Source organism: Petaurus breviceps, unplaced genomic scaffold (assembly GCF_028583685.1).
Source record: "Petaurus breviceps papuanus isolate PSGF00001 unplaced genomic scaffold, PetGlider_PUasm1.0 207, whole genome shotgun sequence".
In the NCBI taxonomy this organism is placed as follows: Eukaryota; Metazoa; Chordata; class Mammalia; order Diprotodontia; family Petauridae; genus Petaurus; species Petaurus breviceps.
The window spans coordinates 29,123,160-29,143,502 of NW_027185850.1; the positions used below are offsets into that span (position 1 = coordinate 29,123,160).

Sequence of the window (20,343 nt, forward strand, 5' to 3'; positions counted from 1 at the left end):
CAACTCCCTCATCATACAGTGAGAAGTAAGCCTTGCCCAAGCCCACAGAAGTGAGAGGCAGATACAGGGCCCAGCTCAGCTCTTCTGATGCCCTTTCTTCTCGCTACCACACAGTGAGCTGGTCAGAGGTTACACCCCAGTAGGATGGCTGCCATCACCCCTGCACCAAGACCGGCCCAGGGGCCTCTGGGTCCACCAAGGGAGAGGCATCCGGACTTCCTGAGGCCAGGCCCCCACCACAGAGAGACACGTGCTTTCAGGAGGCCCCATGCAGGTCACTGGCCTTCCTCTGCTCCCAAGCATGACCTGCTGAGTGCAAGGTGGGAGCAGAGAGGGCCCTATTTCTGATGCTCCTCTTTGCCCAGCCATGCCAGGGAACTGGTGGCAGCTGGGCACCAGCTAAGCTGAAGGTGTCACTTGGGTCTGTGCCCAAGGCTCCTACCCAGGATGCCAGAATTCACAAAGTGCACCAAGCTGAAGTATTCCAGCAGGTCATTCTGTATTGGGGTCCCCGAGATGAGCACTCGCCGGCTGGTGTTTAAGCTGTTCAGGGCCTGGTATGTTTGGTTCTCTGAGTTCTTGAGTCTGTGGCCCTGAAAAACAAGTGGATGGCTCTCTACACTGGCCAGATCCAGGAAGAAAAGAAAGACTGGGGAAAATGTACAGTCTGATATTGGGTTTTAAAAAATCAGCTTCCTAAAACAGGGAAGATTTCAGGTCACCTGAAACAAGATTTGGGGGGTTTTAAGCTCAATGTGACAAAAGCTAGAAAGAAAACCTGGAGCCAAGGACTGGCTCAGGAACCTCCCACTACAACTCCCCATACTCAACCTGGCCTCTTCTCGCCACCTTGGGTCATCAAGCACCCAAGGTCCAGCCAACCATGCAGGAGGCCTGGAGCAAACAGGGAAATCCCAGGTCTGGGGAGGCTAAGTCTGGACTGGGACCATTCTGGAAAAGCTATTCTGGCAGCAATTTTACTGGGGGGGAAAACATTCTGTTCTGGTGGGAATAATAATAATGGTGGGAAATGACCCACGCCAATGTCTTATGAATCTGCCTTCTCTGCACAGGGAATCCCGGTCAGGGCCTGAAGCAATACTGACATGGACATGGTTCCTGCCTCCAGGAGCTGGGTGACCCTGGCCTCTCCTCTCCAAGGGCAGGCTCCTTAGCTCCCACAGGATCAAGCCTCATCCCAGATCTACTCGTCCACCCCTTGAATGCCTCCTGACCTCCAGGCTCATCCAAATCAGAGATCAGCTTCCTCTCTAGAATCCCAATTTCTGCCAAAGGCCCCCAGGCTCAAGCCTAGGCATGAGTCCTCCTGAATGAACAATGCTCATCACCTCCCCCTTCTCTTCACTCTGAGTCACCACCCTACCCATCACCATCTGAGCCTAGTAACTGCCCCGCCCCCAGCTCTGCTCACCAGCGCCTCCACCCAGCTGTCAAACAGATGTCCCTTAGGCATGGCCATGTCACTCCCCTGCTCATGAGTGAACTTTTCTGCTGTATACTGCATCTCCCCCCAAAGTTCACTCTCTGAGGACAGCCCTGGCCCCAGGTCCTGGACAGCCAGGATTTAGGAAGGCCCAATGACATCCAGAAGAGAGCATTGCCTACCTCGTCACAGATCACCAGCCCCACGCTTCCTCGCTGCAAGGTGTCAGCATGCAGGCGGAAAGTCTCATAGGAGATGATGAGGATGGGAGATGGGACCCTGGCACCCCGCTGGTTCATGAAGCTGGCTGGGGGTTGAGCGGTAGGGGGCAGAGGAGGAGAGAGAGGGTATAGTTAGAGGAAGAGGAAATATGAACCCTAGAATATTCCTGGAGAGCCCAATGGCCTCCCAGGAAAACTGCTTAACAATTTTAACAGAGAGCTACTTTAGCATGAGAGCATCTTGTTCCTAGAATTCCTTTCTCTTTCCCCAAGTACTGTCTTCCCCACCTTCAACACTGTCATCCCCACTGCCCAAACAACTGGGATGGGACATCCAGCCAGAGTACAGGTGGAAGTTTGGAGAACAAGCCTGCACTGCACAAGTGTGCCCACTCAGTACCCAATTTCTGGTCGATCTCCTCCTTGGAGCCCCCATCAATGGCAAGGGGTTGGATCCGGCCCCCCAGCCACTTGTGTACTTCATTGGACCAGTTCCTGACCAGGCTGGAGGGGGAGACCACCACGGCCTTGTCGATTTCAGGCTTGCCCTCTGGACTCTGGCGCAAAAGAGTCCACATCAGCGTGATGCACTGCAGGGTCTTGCCCAGGCCCATCTCATCTGCCATGATGCAGCCATGGCTGCCAGGGATGCGCCGACTGGTCACGCACTCCCAGAGAAACTTGACGCCCTGAGGAAGATGGGTGCCCTGTCATGGGGCTGCTCAAAACAAACCAGGGCCCAGAAGCGGAGCACAGCAATGGGGAACTCTCACCCCCAAGCACTCCAGCAGGCCTCCCAGGTCCAGCTCCGGGGCCAGGGCAGCCTTCCCTCACTCACCTCTCTCTGGTGGGGCCGTAAGATCTTACAGAGAATGGGATCGACCACCACATGAACAGGGAGTTTCTCCCTGAGAAAAAAGGTCAAAGAAAATACAGAGTGAGAATGTGAGCAGGGCCACAACCCTCCATGAGTTTTCATGGCTACTGCTCCAGAGGCCCCCAAGGAAGGCTGCCCAATGCATTGGCCACTGACCATGCCCTATCTAAGGCCCCTCCCACAGGATGGAGAAAGGCTGGGTACTGGCACAGAACAGGCTGCATCCCACTCCGGTTCCCTCTCAGAGCACTGAGCTTTGATGCTAAGACAGCCACTCCCTCCTCCCACCCCCAGCAGCCTCCCCAGTGACCACCTCTTCAGGAGACAAAGGGGATAAGGCTCATACCACTGTCCACCCCTACCCCCCACCTCCCTCTTTCCCTTCCTTTCACACTCCTCCAGAGAACCAAAGGCCCTCACTGCTTCTTCAGCCTCTGCCTGGGCTGCCTCCCTCCCACCTCCCTCAGTCACTGGTCCTTCCCATCACCAGCACATTTGTCTTTCTCAGGCACAAGCTGGACCACATCACTCTCTTGCTTGAATACTGGGTAAGCTCTTTACTACTGCCTCCAAGGCAGAATAAACTTTCGATGCACAGTCCAGTGATCAAGGATTTCCTCAGTCTGATTCCATTGCCCTGTCTTGGTCCTGTCTACCACCTGGGCTCCAGTCTCACCAGAGGGGATCGGCCAGCCCCTGCCCAGATTTCACCTACAGCACACTCCCTACATGACTGTCTGCTGAAATCCATGCCTGGCATGGCCTCCTCTGGGCAGCTCACTGCCACTCCTCTAGCCACTGGGACTATGGCCTTGATGGCTAAGCCTGCCAGACTGCCACTGTGCACCCTGGTCTCCCCAGCCCAGATGTTTGCAGAACTGAACTGCCTACATTCTACTCTCCCTTCCCACAGGACAGACAGGACCCTTAGTTTCTGCTCCTAGCTCAGAGCTCCAGTAGGGCAGCCCTTTGGGGGGATGGCATGGAGAGTTTCGTCCTGTCCTCAGTCACTGGACTGAATCCCTTCCCCCCAGAGGGCTGGACCAGGGCCTTCTCCCAAGATGCTCCCCAGTGCTGCACACAAGGCCCCACATGTTCAGCATCTGACACAACAGTGTGAGTTGGCCTCTCTCAGGAAGAGGATCGAAGGTGGCATCTCCTCTGTCCTGGTGTCCAAATGATGCTCCAGTTGACTCCTTCCTGACCCGAGTGCCCAGGGAATGGATCGGAAACCTCATCTCTCTAGTACCCATTGCCATATGTGGAGACACTGCCTCATAACCCCTTAATTCACTGTACCAGCTGAGAAAAGTCCAAAACCATGAAATGCCCAAATGCCAGCAACTATTCTGGCTCCAGACTCACATACAGGAGCCAAGGGCCTCTCCAGCTACAAGGTCACTTCTAGATGGGCAGTTTCCCTGCTATCATGCAAGGAGAAGGGAACTGGGGCTAAGGGTGAGTTCAATCGCACCCCTGGGGGAACCAACCGCAAAAGGTTTTCTGGAGTCTGAGAGAAGTACAGGAGGCCTCCTTCTGCGTCTCAGAGCTCCAGATGGGGGGAGCCCTGTAATAGTAATGGCATTTAAAGATTCCCCTGTATTGGCTTGGTTTTTGGATTGATTGTGTTAAAACCCAGAGCTTGTTAATCCCACTTGTGGGATGGACTTGTTGATGTGAAAAGAGAGGGCTAGACTGGGAGGAGCTGGTGACATAGATTTGGAGAGACACAAGAGAGGCAGAAGAACTTTTTGGAAGCAGCACCTTTGGAGGCAGAGAGAGACTGAGAGGATTGCTGAGGGCCACTTTGAATTGCCCAGGACTTTTGAGACCTGCCAAGGACTGAGGAGACATGGCTGTTTTGCTGGTACTTTGTCTGTCTGTTTTGATGTTGTTTTGCCAAATTTGTCCACTGGTGAAGGACAGTGCTGTTGTTGCAGAGGTCCTGGAACCTTGCTGTTGGTTCAGAGCTCCTGAGACTGTCCTGCAGACAGAGAGTGAATACTGTCCACTGGTGAAGGACAGTGCTGTTGTTGCAGAATTCTTGGAACCTTGCTGTTCCAACCAACGAAGCCCTGAAGAAGGATTTTCTTGTTGTATGTTTACAGAAATCCTGGGAGAGGGTCTTGGTAATATTTTCAGGGGTCCTAGGACTGTTCTGCAGACAGAGGATGAATTAATGAAGAGACTGGCAATGTATCTTGTGGCCTTGCTAAGCTTTGTCTCCCCAGGAACAAAGATTGCAGAGAACTTGCCTGGTGTCAAGATGAAGAAAAGACCTCCATTTGGGTATTAAGTGCTGTGCTTAAACTTGTAACTCTGGGGTAGATTCAATTGTGATCCAGGGGTGGGGAACTTTTGACCTTTTTGTGTTCTATGATTGAACAAATAAATGTACTTTACTTATGATTGGAAACTAATCTCCATTTGAGAACAGGGGTTTTGTGATGGCCTAAATGAAGGTACAGTCTAGGGGTGGAGTAGTATTTAGAACAGGAACTTTGTAATTGATTGAATGAATGTAAGGTCCTGGGGTGGGGAGTACTTGGAGATTATTTAATCACACTTAGTAAATGCTGTATTTGGAATGATGCCATATTTTGATCTTCTCTGTTCTTAATTTGTCACTGAATAAAATGGAGAGCACCTATGCTGGTATTTTGAACCTTGGGAAGTTGCCTTTGCTTGGCGTTACATTACAAGCCCCAACCAAAAGGCCCTACTGCATCCTCCTTCCTCAATTAAGTCCTGTGTTTCCAAGGCCCCATCTAATAAGGCAAAAGGCTCCCCTACTAAACCTCCTGGCTCTCTCCTCCCCATCCACATCTGGTCTGTATTCCCTTGACATGCACTTCATCCAATCATCTTGGCCTTAAATCTTAAAGTCCAAGCTATCAGGGACCATAAGAAAAAATCCTCTAAGTCACTATTAATTACAGAAAAACACATTAAAGCAATCCTGAGGTATCACTTCCCATCCCTCAGACTGGCTAAGATGACAGAAAAGTGACAGATGCTGGAGGGGCTGAGGGCAAACAGGCACAGTGACACACTGCTTTTGGAGCTGGGCAGGGGTCCGGCCGTTGTGGAGAGCAGTGTGGCCCCAAAGCTAGTAAGCCCTCCTTCCCCAGGGACCCCATTTATGCCCAAAGAGATGGAAGAAGAGGAAATGGAACCACATGCATAAGAATATTATGACAGCAGCTCTTTTCATGGCAGCCAAAAGGTGGACACTGAGGTGCTGAACAAGTGATGGTCTATGAATAAAAATTGAGGAAAGGGATAGTTTTAGAAAAACCCAGAAAGACTTAGAGGAACTAGTGCCACTTTGGCCACTAGGTGGCACAGTGGATAGTGCACTGGGCCTGGAGTCAGGAAGACCTGAGTTCAAATTTGACCTCAGACATTTACTAATTGTGTGACCCTGGGAAGTCACCTATCCCTGCTTGCCTTGGTTCCTCATCTGTAAAATAAGGATAATAATAGCACCTACTTCCCAAGGTTGTTGAGAACCAGTAAGATAAAAATTTTATACAATAAAATAATATAAATTAATTTTTTCCAAATTGTTAAGTCAATATACATTTATTAAGCACCTACTGTGTGCCAGGCACTGCACTAATGGCTGGGAAGTGAAAAAAATACCAACTTGCCTTCCCCTGGGCTCCTGGGCTCTCCCCCTCACAGCCCAGGGCTCTGGCTGGAGATGATAGGTCGGCCCTGGCCATTCTTGAGCAGGTTAAGAGCTCGCTCCTCCCCCAGCCGCTCCCAGACCGTGCCGCTGATGCCCAGGGGTCCTGCTTCCTTACAGGTTCCCTCCAGCTGCCTGTGCCCAATCCCAGGGGCATGCAGTCATTCTGCTGCCTTTCCTTTAACTGGGGGATCACCAGAGCTGTCCTGGACCCCCCCTCTTCTCCACCTAGACGATTTCACTCAGGGATCTCATCATTCCCATGAGTTCAATGACCATCTCAACACAGACAATTTTGAGACCTGTTTATTAGGCCCTTACCTCTCTCTGGACTTCCAGTCTCCAACCGGCTACTGGACGTCCCATAGACATCCTGAACTCCACAAGCCTCAGACTGACCTTTCCCCTACACCTTCCCCTCTTCGTAAGCTGGGGAGGGTACCAGCCCACCCGGCTCTAAGCTAGGTGTCGCCCTCCACTCCTCTGTCTCTCTTACCCTCCATATCAAAGCAGATGCAAAGTCCTATAGTTCCTACTTTTGTAAAATCTCCTCTCCTCTGATACAGTCCCCAACCTGGTGCAGGCCCCCATCACCTCAAGCCTGGGCTAGGGCACTACCTGCCTGCCTCCAGGCCATCCTCCACTAAACTGTTGCCCTCAAACGGCATCCACACACACGACTCTCCTGAAAGCAGGCATCCAGCCTTCTCCTAGGGACCCCCATCTTCTGAGGCAGCCCCTTCCCCCCTCAGAGTCAGCTTTCTGACCTTCAACCTCCATAGGCCTCGCTGCTCCCCACTCTGCCCTCTGGGGTCAAGCAGAGCCAGGCTGAGCCCTCCACCACAGGCAAGCCCTTCAGACACCTAGAGAAATGGTCGTGTCCCCCCAGAACCTGCTAACACTCCCCAGTTCCCTCCACGATCTTCATACAGCTGGGTGCTGAGGCCTGACTCATCCTATTCCCCTCCTCTGGACACCCTCCAACTCATCAGTGGAATTCCTACAATGAGCTGCCCAGAACCAAACACAAAACTCCAGCTGGGGCCTCTGGAGAGAGCAGAGCAGGAAGAAAGTCCTCCCTAGTCTTGGGCACTATTCACATCATTCATCCACTGATTCTCTCTGTGCCTACTGGGGTCACAACATTGGGCCAAGTGCACGGGTAGACAGAGTCAGGCAAGGACGTGTCTACACAAAGAAGCTGCACTCCAGTCAGGGACCAGCCCATGTTAAACAAGAGGGGCATAAGACGCCGGGGAAGGTCAAGGAAAAGAGGCTGTAGAGCCAGGCAGTCCAGAGCACACACACAGAGTGGGAATGCCCTGAAGCCACCCCATGGCATCAGTGGCCTGGCCTCAGAGAGCTGAGGCCCAACAAACACCAAGGCTCTCACCACGGGCTCCTACCCCTCCCACGTGAAACACCACACCCTCCCTACCTGTTGGCTCACCTGTCAAGCTTCAGCTGGTCATGGGCACTCAGGGGTGGTGGCTCATAAAGAACCAGAGCTCCTTCCTCTAATGGGTCATGGAGGGCATGCCGGAGCCCCGCCCGCTTGATGCCCAAGGCCCGGAGGCCCAGAGGACCTGCAAGCAATCACAAGCTGCACTCACCAACTTTGCAGGGTGGCTTCTGGTGGCTTCTCTTAGGCCAGCTGACACCCTCCAACATTTCATGGGTGCCTTTTGTTTCAGGAGCACAGTTACTTCCCCAGTATCTGCACCTTCCCCTCTCCCCATGAAGGTGCCCTCCCTCCTAACAAAGAAAAACACATCAACACAGGACTGAAAGCCCCTGCAGCAACACTGGGCAGCCACAGTCCCCATCTCTCCAGAGAGGCATGTGTGTCCTCCCTGGTCAGTACAGCAGGCAGAGGCTGGCGGCTTTCGGTGCCGTCTGTGTTCAGTCTTGGTGTTGGTCTAGCGGTACCCTGGCTGGGCTTCCTTTGGCCATCCAAGGTTCTCGCGATTCCCTGCATGTGCTATTACAGGCCTCATTGGCCCTCAGCCATACTCCACTCATCAGCCTCCCTGTTTGTTGCCTTGTTACCACAAAATGGGCTGCCATGATGACTTGGGAGGATATGGCACTGGAGGCAGGAATAAGCCCAAGGGCTACAGGAGAGAGCAGAGCAATGCTTTCCCATGCCAACAGGTGCCCTCACTTCACTTTGAGGAAAGTGTGGCCCCCTCCCCCCAGGCTCTCCCAGAGCCAAGGAAGGCCCCACCAGCACTAACCCTGCGGAAGGGGCGCAGGTGGGGTGGAGGTGTGACTTACAGTCCAGTGGACCCCCACTCCCCATGGGAGAAACTGAACCAGGAAGGGATATGAAGGAGTGGACATGGCTCTCCTCAGCCACAGCACAGAGGCCTCTGGGAGGTGTGCTGGTGCTTCCTTTCACTTGAATACAGTGTGGTCAACATGCAATAATGACATGACATTTCCACAATGCTTCGTGGTTCTGAGAGCACTTTACATGAATCCCTGGGAGGTAAGCATTGTAGTTATTATTCCCATTTCACAAATGAGGAAACCAAGGTCATAGGAAGCAGTGAAGGTTTTAATGAGGCCAAGGCCCTGGGTTCAAGTCGCTACTCTGTGATTTACTGGGGGATCTTCAACAAGTGTCCTACCCTCTCTAGGCCTCACTTTTGTCCCCAGTAAGATGAGAGGACTGGATTCAATGACCTCTAGATACACGACCCTCTTGTATACTACCACCTACCCAGGGTCACAGTTAATAAGCATAATAAGGTTGGCCTAACCCTGTTCCAAACCTCTTCTGTGGGAGGATGTGAACCAGGTCTTTGTGAGCCCAAGTCTCCTTCCCGTTTCCCACAGACTCCTGCCTCCAATGGGGAGGGAGTAAAGCTCCTGGCACATCACAACTCGGACAGAACGTGGGGGCCCATGGCTATGTAAAGGCAAGCTGCAGGACAGTGGGCATCCTCACCACAACCCTCCAGTGACAAAAGCCCAACACAAAGGCAGCATCCCCACATCTGTCTGTGCTAGCCACACGTGATGGATGGGGTACACCCAACGTGCTCTCCAGCTTACCTTGGTAATTGGGGATCGGGACTTTGAACGGCTTCGACAAGATACTCCGTATAAACGCCTCCTGCAGGGGGAAGAGGAGTGCATGGCACGTTAGCGGCTGGTCACAGCTACCTCCTGAAAGGGGTACACGGGAGCAAGGCCAGACGGTTTGGCCAGAGCCACTGCCTTCTAAGCACAGAGGAAAATGCAACGACAAGAGCAAACATATTTGGTTCTCTACAGGACCTCCAATGTATTTCACATTCCAGCCAGAAGGTGCAGGGGACAGAGCGAGGGACCTGGAGTCACATTCTGTCTCAGATACTTACTAGCTGGTGTGACCACGGGCAAGTCACCTTACTGCCGCCTGCCTCAGTTCCTGCATCTGTAAAATGGAGCACCTACCTCCCAGTGTCATTGGAAGGCTTGAAAGAGAGATTTGTTAGTCATTTTGCAAAATCTTAAAGTGCCATGTCATCCAGGGCCATCTCTAGTCGTCCTGATCCACTTCTGGCCACTGGACCCAGATGGCTCCAGAGGAGTGAGGCTCGTGACTTTGCACAGCCCTGCCTCACTCAAATCCAATTCATGTGCAAGTCATGGTATCACCTTCCGATGTCACGATCCTCTTCAGTGAAGGAGAAACAACGAAGGGCCATGTGATTATAACTAGTATTATCTGTAATACTCAACAAAGTAGGTGAGTATTCTAGAGGTGGCTTCTCAACCTATCAGTCCCTATGAGAGTGGGGAGGGGCCTTGGCCATCGAATCTGACAGAGGGGAAACGATCTGCTCAAAGGCTCCCAGAGCCCAGCCCAGCCTCTCCTTGCCTCTGCCCTGTCCCTGGAAGGCAGCCAACCCTACTGAGCCTTGCTCCCCTTCTCACCACGCCTGGATGGCATCACCTCTCAGGGGGACACAAAGCATGGCAGCTGCCTGCCCTTTACATGGGCTCTCACACTGGCAATGTGCTTAACATGTTTCACTCCATGATGGATCAGTAGGTACTTGTGGAATTCCTGGGTTAGCCTAACCCTGTTCCAAACCTCTTTTGCAGGAGATGGGCACTCCCAGCCTCTTCTGTGGGAGATGGGCACCATCCATCGGCACACATGAGGGACTCTATAGAAGCAGTGACAGAAAGGCCTGTGGGATTACTAGTCTCTACAATCTGACATAATCTTGGAAGGCTGGTCCTCAGTCGATCACTCCCATGGTGTGCCTTCCCAGGCTGTATGAATCCATTCCGTTTCACTGCATGTCACTCCATCCTTTCACAATTCCTCAAGGCTCCTTCCAAACTTGTTCTACTGTAGCCATGAAGGTCAAGGCCATATTCTTCCCATGTGCAAGATGGAAATAGACTGTGACTTTGTCTGACCTCTCGCCCTGCTTTGTTTTTTGGGGGGATGCAGGGGGACAGCAGGAGTTTGGGAAGAGAAGCACACATCTTCAAACCCCAACCTTGTCCACCATACCAAGTTCTCCACTCCCAGTCAAGGACCCTCCAAGGGAAGAGCAAGCTAGGCAGGGGCTGGCCCATAAACCTTCTTAAACAGCATGCATGGCTGGTTTAACATGAATTCCCCTACAGGTTCCATGTCTAGTAGTCACCATTTCTGATACATCTAGCTTAGGCACATCAATTACCACCTTTTGCCCCAAGACACAGATTTTTCACTGGGACCAGGTGGAATCTCTCCAGGAGCAGCCACTCCAAATGAGGGCTTGGCTCTGTGCCCACCCTGACCCCGGGGGTAATTACAATATTCAATGAAGCGGAGCCCAGTCAGGCAGCTGGTAATGGGAGACCTGGGAGCAGAAGCCCTGAGAGTGATTTTTAAGGAGAATGAAGAATGGTCCAAAGTGGTAATAGGCAAAAAAAACCTCCTCTCGGCTAGAGGGTAGTTCAGGAACAGCAAAGTGAGCCTGTGTCACAGAGGAATTCCTGCTTTTGTACTGCTGGCCTCCTCTTGGCAGACGGCGCTGATTTTCATGAATTTCTAGTAAGCTAATGCATTTTAAATGGCTGCTGCAAAGTCATGAATATATTTCGCTAAAGAGATGGAAAGGGAGTGGGGAGGGCTGAGTGCTCGCTCAGGAAATTAACAAGCTTGCTAAGATTATGAATAGCAATGGGGGGAGGCACGCCACCCCCCTGCAATGCGGCCCCCACTGAAATGTTTCTCACTCAGAAGCAGCATTTTTAACTTTGCAGGATCGCCAAGGAGGCACTGATTCCAGGCTTGTGGGTGTGGGGAGGGGGCTCTCCACCTGACACCCCCCCACAACACAGATTTTTGAGCCCCTTATGCCTTATGGATGCTTTTCATGAAGAGCTGAGCCCCCAGATTCCCTGCCCTATGACCAAACAGTGCTTATGCCCATCAGTGTCCTGCTCAGGAACACTGAGAACCAGCAGCAATCCAGCAGCAAGCAGGAGGGGCGCGTGCCAGGCACTGTGCTCGGTGCAAGAAGTGAGGTGGTCCCTGTCTTCAAGGGGCCTCCATTCTGCATTTATAGATGAGAAAACACCAGGCCCATACAAAGTAAATGCAGTGACAGAGGGGCGGCACAGGGAACAATAACACCAGGGGGCCAGGGAAAGTGAGCTGAGTGTCAAAGGGAGGTCGGAGTCCTGAGAGGCAAAAATGAAAAGGGAGAGCATTCCAGGCAAGGGGAACAGCATAAGCAAGGGCAAAGAGATGGGAAATAGCATGTTATGTGCCAAGAACCCCAACAAGGCCAGTCTGGCTGGAGCAGGAGTGAACGAGAGAGAGGGGTGATCTGGAAGAAGGGCTTTACACACCAAGCAGGAGAGTCTGTATCTGATCTTAAGGCAGGCATCCCAACCCTCTTCAGTCTTCAGTAACCCAATCCAACCCCGCCCCCATCCTCTTCAGTGAGAGGAAGAAAATGCTTCACTTTCCCATGCCTATGCACAAAAGAAATAGAGACTGATTTCAACAGGATAGTAGAATTACTTCCTAATGTTCCCTATGGCCCCTGGGAGTACACCCTTCCCAGGATCGAAAGCACTGCCCTAGGTCTATGAGAAGCTTCCTGAGGGGAGGAGTGACATGATAAGCTTGCAGCTCACAGCGAATGGACCACAGAAGGGAAAGCCGGGCTAGAGACATCATGGTACAAATGGAGAGAAGGAAGTGGTTTAAGGACAAGCCATGGCAAGAGCTTGGTTCTGGAGGGACCACTTGGGTGAGAGCAAGGTGTCCAAGACAACTCCTAGGATATGAACATGGGTGACCAAAAGGATGAGATGCAGAATTAGAAACCACACACCTAGAGAAGAGTGTTGGCTCCATGGGAGCCAAGGACCAAGAATCTAGGAAGGCCTGAGGAAGGAGGGGAGGTCAACAGCATGGAACACTGAGGCAGGGAGGATGCCAGCTAACAAAGATGGGGAGCTGGGGCTCGAGGTGTGATGACAGGGGAAGCGTTGGAACTGTTGAGGGGGAAATTCGAGATCATTGATGAGGGGAGAATGGAGAACCACAGCACTCCTGAGTGGCTTCCTCCTTCAGCAGCACAATGACAGGAGAGAAGGAGGGGGTGGTAGAAGTAAGGAGGCAGACAGCTTTGGGAAGGTCTGAGGAAGGAAAGTGATAGAAGGACAGCTCTGAAGCCTGGAGCTGGGGCTCTCATGGTGGAGCGATTGGGCCATCCTAGATTAGGGGGTTGGGGGACTCCCAGACAGCCCTTCTCTCAGGCTCAAAAGCATATTGGGCTGGGTGTGAGCCAGACACAGCATCCCTGTATCTAAGGTACGGTCTAGGTTTGACATGCCCAACGTGTATCTTCAGCCCTGCCTCCTGCCCTTCTCACAAAAACAACAGCAAAGGACGACAAGCACCCAGGAAGGAAGTGGTCAGAAGCCCTGATTGGTCATAAGTCTAATGACAATGCAGCGAAAAGTCAGATTGCTGCCAGTTGCCAGCCAAGTTGCTGGACAAAGTCAGGAGCCCTGGGTCAGGATCGTTAAGGCATGACCAGCCATCCTTCCAATATGATGTCCAATTGGCCCTGAAACAGATGCCCTTGGTTTGGGAACTGGGGGCTCCATTATACACATCACCCTGTAATGGGAATGCAAATTTTTAAGATCTTCCCTGCCCCTAGGCTAAAGTGCACCTGGAGCCTGGGGTGGGAGGCTTGTTTTTCAGTAGATACTTTTTGATTAGCCAGTAGGTCCAGAAGGTTGTTACATTCTCTGAGCCAGGAGAAGGCTATATAAATCCTGATTTGAGGCTTTGATTTGGGGCTCACTTTGAGAAGTGTTCTGTGATTCGATCAGATGAGACTCTGGGAAGCCGTTGTTGAGAGCCCCCCGGCTTTGAAAAACCCAGATGTTGATTTGGTATGGATCTAATGGTTAGACAGTTTGGAAACCTGTCATTTGATCTGTTTCTCTGTCTTGATAATTCTGTCTGTAAACTCTGAAGTTCGGGGTGCTGACCTTTTTCCCCTGAACTAGGTAAACGATACATATTTGATTGATTAAAGTAAGCTTGTTAACCCATTTTGAGTTGCTTTCCTTTATCACAGCAGATCTAAGAACCTGTGTTGGCAGCCACCCTAGGGACGCTGGGGTGCTTGCTGATACACACCCCCAACCCCAAACACACATACCTACCCATCACATGCCCCACATCACCCATGTCACACACCCATGGCCCCACACATATGTAAGCGTGCACACACACACACAAAATGGAAGAGCCCAGCTCATGTTCCTCTGCCCCCAGTTCCTGTCTGTGGCCTAGTCAGAAACCCCTCCCCACATGGCTTACATGTTGGCTGCTGTCCAGGCAGTGCGGCCGATTAGTTAGCTGAGTCAGGGGTTTCCGAAAAGGTGACAAGAAACTGTCCCGGCTATTCACCTCGCTGCTCGATTTCCGCCTCTTAGGAGTCTAGGAGAGAGAATCAAGGCCCCGATGGGCCCACTGTATGACTGGGATGTTGATAAGTAGCAAGTGAGGAAATGGGGCTGCCCGAAGGGGCCAAATGGTCAGCACCAGCCTTGGGTCTTCCCGTCTGTCCGTGGCAGCTTCACAGGGCAGGGACATCCATCAGAGCTAACAAGACCTCAACTAGGAATAGAAGAGTGAGGGCCCTCTGTGCTCAACCACCCATGCAGTCATTCTGCTCAGGGCGGGTGGGGATGGGGGTTGCTGCCCAACTGCTGAGGGGGCAGCTTCCCTCCAAGGGCCACCTGGATTTGTGATCTGTGATGGCCACAACACAGGCCCAGGAGGGGCCTCCGCCTTCCTTTAGCAGTTCGTCCCCTTTATTGAGCACCTACTATGGGGAGGTGCTCTGCTCAGCACAGGTTGCCCCCGTCTCCTGGAAATACAGGAAGGATACTCCCCCATAGGATTTCTCATCAACGAAACTCCCTCAAGGGCCAGAGACCAGCCCTCTGCAAGGTGTGGAGTTCAGGAATCCAGGAGCCACCCACCAGCTTGTCCCAGAGAAGGCTGCATTGCCCCGAGGGGACGACGGGGTCATGCTGGGGGAAGGGGATGTGTTTCACACTGGGCCTGGGTACAGGCCAGAACCTAAAGCTGCCAGATTTCAAGCTGGCCAGAATAAAGTCAACCCAACCCATGGCTATTGTGCAGCTCCTGCAGTGGGCAGGGTTATACTGAGGTGAGGGAGAAGGGGGCAGGATACCAACAGTACAGGAGAGATGGAGCTTCTATATTCTATCCCCTTCCTGGACCATGCCCCCATTCTAGCCCAGGCTCTGCTCCTGGTCTTCAATGGCCACCCAGGCTGGACCTCCCCCCAGTGACTCTTCTAGTCCACTCTGTCTGCAATGCCCTCACCATCCTTCCAGGCCTCCTACCTTGAGCCCCTTCCTTAAGCCTTCACCTCTCTGAGCTCCTAGAGCACTTCCTGCCCTCCCTTCTCCATCCCCTCCAAGGCGCAGCCCTACACCTCCTCTTCACCCATTCTCATAAGTATCCCCACCAACCAGCCCCCCATCTCTGCCTGGCCTTTGGTCCCACTATCACCAGCTGCTACTGGACACCGCAAACTGGATATCCAGCTAATGCCCATTCAACATGTCCAGATTGAACGATCTCTCCTTCTTCCCCAATTCTCTCCTCTTCTGCCAAAGGCATGCCCATCCTTCCAGGCTCTCAGGTCCATAAACCCTGTGTTCTCTCGGAGCCCGGTTTCCCCCTCTCCCCGGCCCTCCCCGCTTCCTCCTTCTGGAGCTCTCCCTCCCTCTCTCCTCCTCTCTGCTCCTGGAGCTCTCCATCTCTCAGCCCCTCCGAGGGCCCCCCCCCCCTTTCCCCCTACAATGTCAGTCATTTGTCAAATCCTGCCATTTCCACATCTCTCAAATCCAAGCCCTTCTCTCTGCCTCAAATCTCCATTCTAATCCATCCTTCACTCAACCACAAAAATGATTTTCCTAAGACACAGGTCTGACCATATCACCCCCTACTCAATAAGATCAAATGTAAAACCCTCTGTTCAGCATTGGAAGCTCCCTCACCCAACTCCCCTCTCTCCTCCATTTCCAGCCTTCTTACACCTGACTCCAGGACTCACCACTGGGATTCACTGACACCCACCCCCAGACTGTTCCACAAACAAGGCCCTCCACCTAGTGGCTCCAGGCATTCTCTCTGGCTGCCCCTTCCCCAAGCCCAGCCTCCTGGCTTCCTTCTACAGGAAGCCTTTTTTAATCCTCTTAATTCTAGTGCTTTCCCTCTATTGATTGCTTCCAATTTATCCAGTCTGGGTTGCCACTGTTTGTTGTCCAGTCACATCTGACTCATCATAACCCCATCTGGGGTTTTCTTGGCAGAGATACTGAAGTGGTTTGCCATTTCTTCTCCAACTCACTTTACAGATGAGGAAACTGAGGCAAATGGGGTTAAGTGAGTTGCCCAAGGTCCTACAGCCATTACAAGTCAGAGGCTGGATTTGAACTCAGGAAGATGACAGCAGCCCCAGAGCTCTATCCACTTCACCCAGCTGCCCACAACCTTGTCTGTAGCTTGTTTCTACACCCCATCAGACTGTGAATTCCCCAAAGGAGGGAATATCTAGTGCCTTTTTTATATCCCCAGTTATAGAGCACAGCACCTGGCATACTGTAGGTGCTTAATAAATGCTTACTGAGAGCCAAGATTAAAGTCCAGTCCTTCCCCACACTGCAATGCCTTTTGGAAACAAAATCTCATTTCCTGGCACATGAAACCTCCCAAATCCAGGCATTTTCTCTGGCAGTGCCCATGCCTGGCATGTCCTCCCTCTGCCAGAGGCCTCCTGGCTTCCCCAGTTTCCTCCAACTCTCACGCTGCAAGGAACCTTCCCTGTCCCTCTTTAGTATCTAAGATTATTTCAAACTTCCGCCATCGCACATTTGTGCATGCATGGTAAGTTCATTTCATCCCCCCATTAGACTGTGAGCTCCTTGAGGGCCTGGCACAAAGGAAGAACTTAATGAACTACTGCCTGGCCTGGATTTTCTGACACAGCCTGTGGATGTTCACAGGTGCCCGGGGCATGACTTATGAGAAGGACACAAAGGAGCTAGGCCTTACCACCGACTCTGGGTGCCAGTCTTCTTCATCTGAGGCACTGCCCTCAGACTTCCTCTTGGCCAGCTGACTTGGAGCCAGGCTCCTTCTCTGCAAGAAGAAAAGGACAGAGGTCTACATCAGGCTCTAGGTTCTGCCTCTGTGTCACCTTAAGGCAAGGAAACAAAGGTGGATTCAGGTGCCCCAAGGAAGACAAGGCAGCTACCTGTATGGTCAGTACTCACCATCCTGACTCCACATTCAGTAGACCCTTAGGTCCCCATGGATCTCAAGGCCTTGAGAAGTCTATGGGCTGAGAGATCTGAGCCTATGAGAAGGGATGACAATGGTGGTTGGCAAGAGGCATGTCCCACTAAGGAGATGTGCATTCAGAACCGGGAAGAGAAAAGTAAGTGGAGGAAAAGATGAAGACTGGGAAGAATCGCTGGCTCCTAAGTTATCAGCAAACAGGGCAGCAATCACTCAATGAAAAGGTACTAAGGCTCCTAGGATTATGATATTCAGAGCTCAAAGGGGGCCCAGAAGTTACCTGGTCCAAACACTTTATTTCACAGATAAGGAAACAAACCCAGAGAGGTTAACTGATAGAATGCAAATTGCTTGGGGTTTTTGTATCCCTGATGCCTAGCATAGTATTTGCTAGCTGATCCATTAAGGTCCTTGTTCAAGATGACCCAGGTAGTACTGAAGGCAAGATTTGAACTCAGATTTTCTGACTGCAAAATCAGTGCTCTCCCTTGAGCAGTTACGCTGGGTTTTTCTAGGTCACACTGGCTAACAGCAGCTATCCCCCAATGTTCTGTCTCCGGCCATCATTCCCCTCTATGTCATCTACCCTGCTTGGAGATCTCATCAGCTCTCATGTCTGTACACAAGATGGTCAGGTCTATTTATCCATCTGGAAGCTCTTCCATGACCTCCAGTCTCAAAGAAAGCTTCCACCACCTGCTGGCAATCTCAGATGGGCCGTCCTGAAGATGTCCAAAACCCCCTCCCCTATTCCCATTACTATACACCCTCCCCCCAGGCCCTTGTGCTGAAAGGCTAGGAGTCGTCCAGGCCTGTCCACTTCACGTCTATGGCTTCTCCTGAATATGCCCCCCCCTCCTCTGACACTGCCCCCACCCTGGGGCAGGTCCCCATCACCTTGCACATAGACCATGGCAATAGCTGCCAGTGGGTCTGTCTGCCTTAGTTTCCCCCACTTCCCTCCTCCCTCCATTCAGCCACCAGAGTGATTTTCCTAAAGCTCAGGTCTGATCATATCACTCTCTCCACACTCAGTAAACTCCAGTGTCTCCCTATGGCCTCCAATCGCCCCGATTCAAGGCCCACCACAACCTAGCCCCTTTCTCCCTTTCCAGTCCTTCCACTGGTGCCACTGGCCTCTTGGCTCTTTCTCAGCCAGGACACTGTCTCCAGCCTCAGGAATTTTCCCTGGCTGTGCCCCATGCCGGGAGCACTCTCCCTCCACCTCCTGTCTTCCTTCAAGTCTAGCCTCAAACCCGCCTCCCTCCTGGCGCCTGCCCCTCCCGCGACCCCTGCTTCTCCTGCACGTTTTAAGTGCATAGGGGCTGGCACACTGCCTCCTTGGACCTGGAGCCCTCTCGGGCGGGACCGTACCCCCTTAGCATAAGTCTAGCACACAGTAGGCGCTTACTCAGTGCTTGTGGGCCGGCTACAGTCGCCCCAGGCGCTGGGGACCACTCCAGGGGCCCTCAGGCTGCTTAGGGCCCCGGACTCTGGCGGACCACTGGTGTGTGGTGCGTGGAAGAAAGCAGGGGCCGGGCCTGGGTTCAAATCCTGCCCCTGACAATAAGCGGCTGGCTGTCAGGCCCTCCCCCCTCTCCCGGCCTCAGTTTCCCCAGTAGTCAAGGGTCGGGGGGGGGGCGTCCTCGAAGACCTCTGGGGCTCCCCTCCCAACTGCGGACCCACGACCCCACGTCCTTCCCTCACCCCGAAGCCTGTAAGAAGCGCCCTGCTCTCGGTCGCGATCCCGGTCCCACTCTCAGTCCGCTCCCAGGCCCGGCCCTGGCCCCGGGGTCATCCCGCCCCGCACTTCCGGCCCCACGTTCCCGCACCCCTTAGTTACCACTTCTAGTCGCTCACAGCACCCGCCGGAGCCCGAATTCCCGCCCCCGCCGATCTCAGCCAATCGGGTGGCGGCTTACCCAACGCGGTCTCCCATTGGCTGCGTCTTCAGCAAGCGTCACTGGCTGGGGGCGGGGCCGAAGGGGCTCTGGGCGGGAGCAAGGGACGAAGGTGGAGCCGTGGGGTGACGCAATGCTCAGGCGCAGATGGAAACTGCGGTTAGGCGGTGGACCAAGGAATCTTTACCTGGGAAGCGTCCTTGCAGAGAGGCTTACTCGCCTGCTGCCCGCTCTGAGCTTGTGAACGTTCGCTGCCGCCAGTTCGCACCACAGACGGGACAGAAAACAGAGACTTCTTTCCTTTCCATTTCCTTCTGTCCTGTCCCCCTGCCAGGCAATTATGGGAGACTAGGAAGACACGTGATATTAGGATATTAGGATGTAATTAGGATAACACGTGAGAGTAAGGGCTACCTGGAAAGCAGCTTGGGTTCCCTTCCTTCTCTAACACGTCCTATTTGTGTGACTTTGGACGAATCACTTTTCACCTCCCTGGGTCTCAGTTTCCTCCTCTGTAAAATGAGGAGATTGGACTATTTGGTTTCTATTGGGGTTAAGTGACTTGCCCAAGGTCACACAGCTATATTTTTGTGTTAAGTGTCTGAGGGCGGATCTGAACGCAGGTTCTCCAGACTCCAGGGCCGGTGATCTATTCACTGCGCCACCTGGCCGCCCCACCATTTTTACACTTATGGCAAAGGAGCATCACGCAATATCTCCCAGAAGCAAAGGAGGGAGGTTGCAGTCAATCTGCTTACCTGAGGGACTCTATCTGAGCCTGCGCTTCCACTCTATGTGCCACTCTTGGAAGTCGTAAGCCTTTGGGGACTACCAGGGGTCTTAGACTGAGAATACCAGAGTGCTGGTTAGTGTTGACTCTTTCACCACCCCCGAGCCCTGCCCTTTTTATTCTGTTGGACATCACAGGTGCTCAGTCCAGCAACGTGCAGTGCCAAGACTGCTGGTTTGGTTAGAGCACCTGGTTTTGAATATCTGTTCGTTCACTTGCTACCTTACAACCTTAAGTAATTAATCACCCTGTGCCTCGGTTTACTCATATGTTAAGAGTCAAAATTTCCCCAGATGTAAAATAAAGTCGTCCTTCCAGCTTTGTATCCATTATTCTGACTTTAACTTACATATTGTCATCAAGAGATTAGAGATTGAAATAAATCAAAGATCTTATCCAAAGAAACCAATGATATCTTTCTTTAAAAATAGATTTGTGTTTATATGTTTTATTTTCAAACAGCCTAAATTTCCCTCTGTATCCCTCCCCCTTCCCAGAGAGATATTCCTTATAATAATTTTTTATAAGACTGAAAAGAAGAAAAGAAGA

General features: G+C 52.3%; 2 protein-coding genes across 6 annotated transcripts in view; both read right to left on the bottom strand.

The window, feature by feature from the left end:
* LOC138165030 (DNA repair and recombination protein RAD54-like) overlaps positions 1-19,049 on the bottom strand; it is a 28,998-nt gene extending 9,949 nt beyond the window's left edge. The window contains exons 1-10 of one of the 5 annotated variants that reach the window (XM_069093098.1): positions 18,947-19,049; positions 17,079-17,161; positions 16,858-16,944; positions 14,083-14,202; positions 9,294-9,354; positions 7,684-7,819; positions 2,504-2,573; positions 2,066-2,354; positions 1,627-1,751; positions 443-593 (exon numbers count right to left, since the gene is read on the bottom strand). In XM_069093098.1, coding sequence (XP_068949199.1) covers positions 443-593; positions 1,627-1,751; positions 2,066-2,354; positions 2,504-2,573; positions 7,684-7,819; positions 9,294-9,354; positions 14,083-14,202; positions 16,858-16,944; positions 17,079-17,081 — 1,042 coding nt within the window. In that variant the 5' untranslated portion in view covers positions 17,082-17,161; positions 18,947-19,049. The other 4 variants (XM_069093097.1, XM_069093100.1, XM_069093101.1 and 1 more) reach the window with 4 other exon arrangements.
* The window catches only part of LOC138165037 (cytochrome b-c1 complex subunit 6, mitochondrial-like), a 289,794-nt gene that overhangs the window by 25,608 nt on the left and 243,843 nt on the right, over positions 1-20,343 (bottom strand). The window lies entirely within an intron of this gene.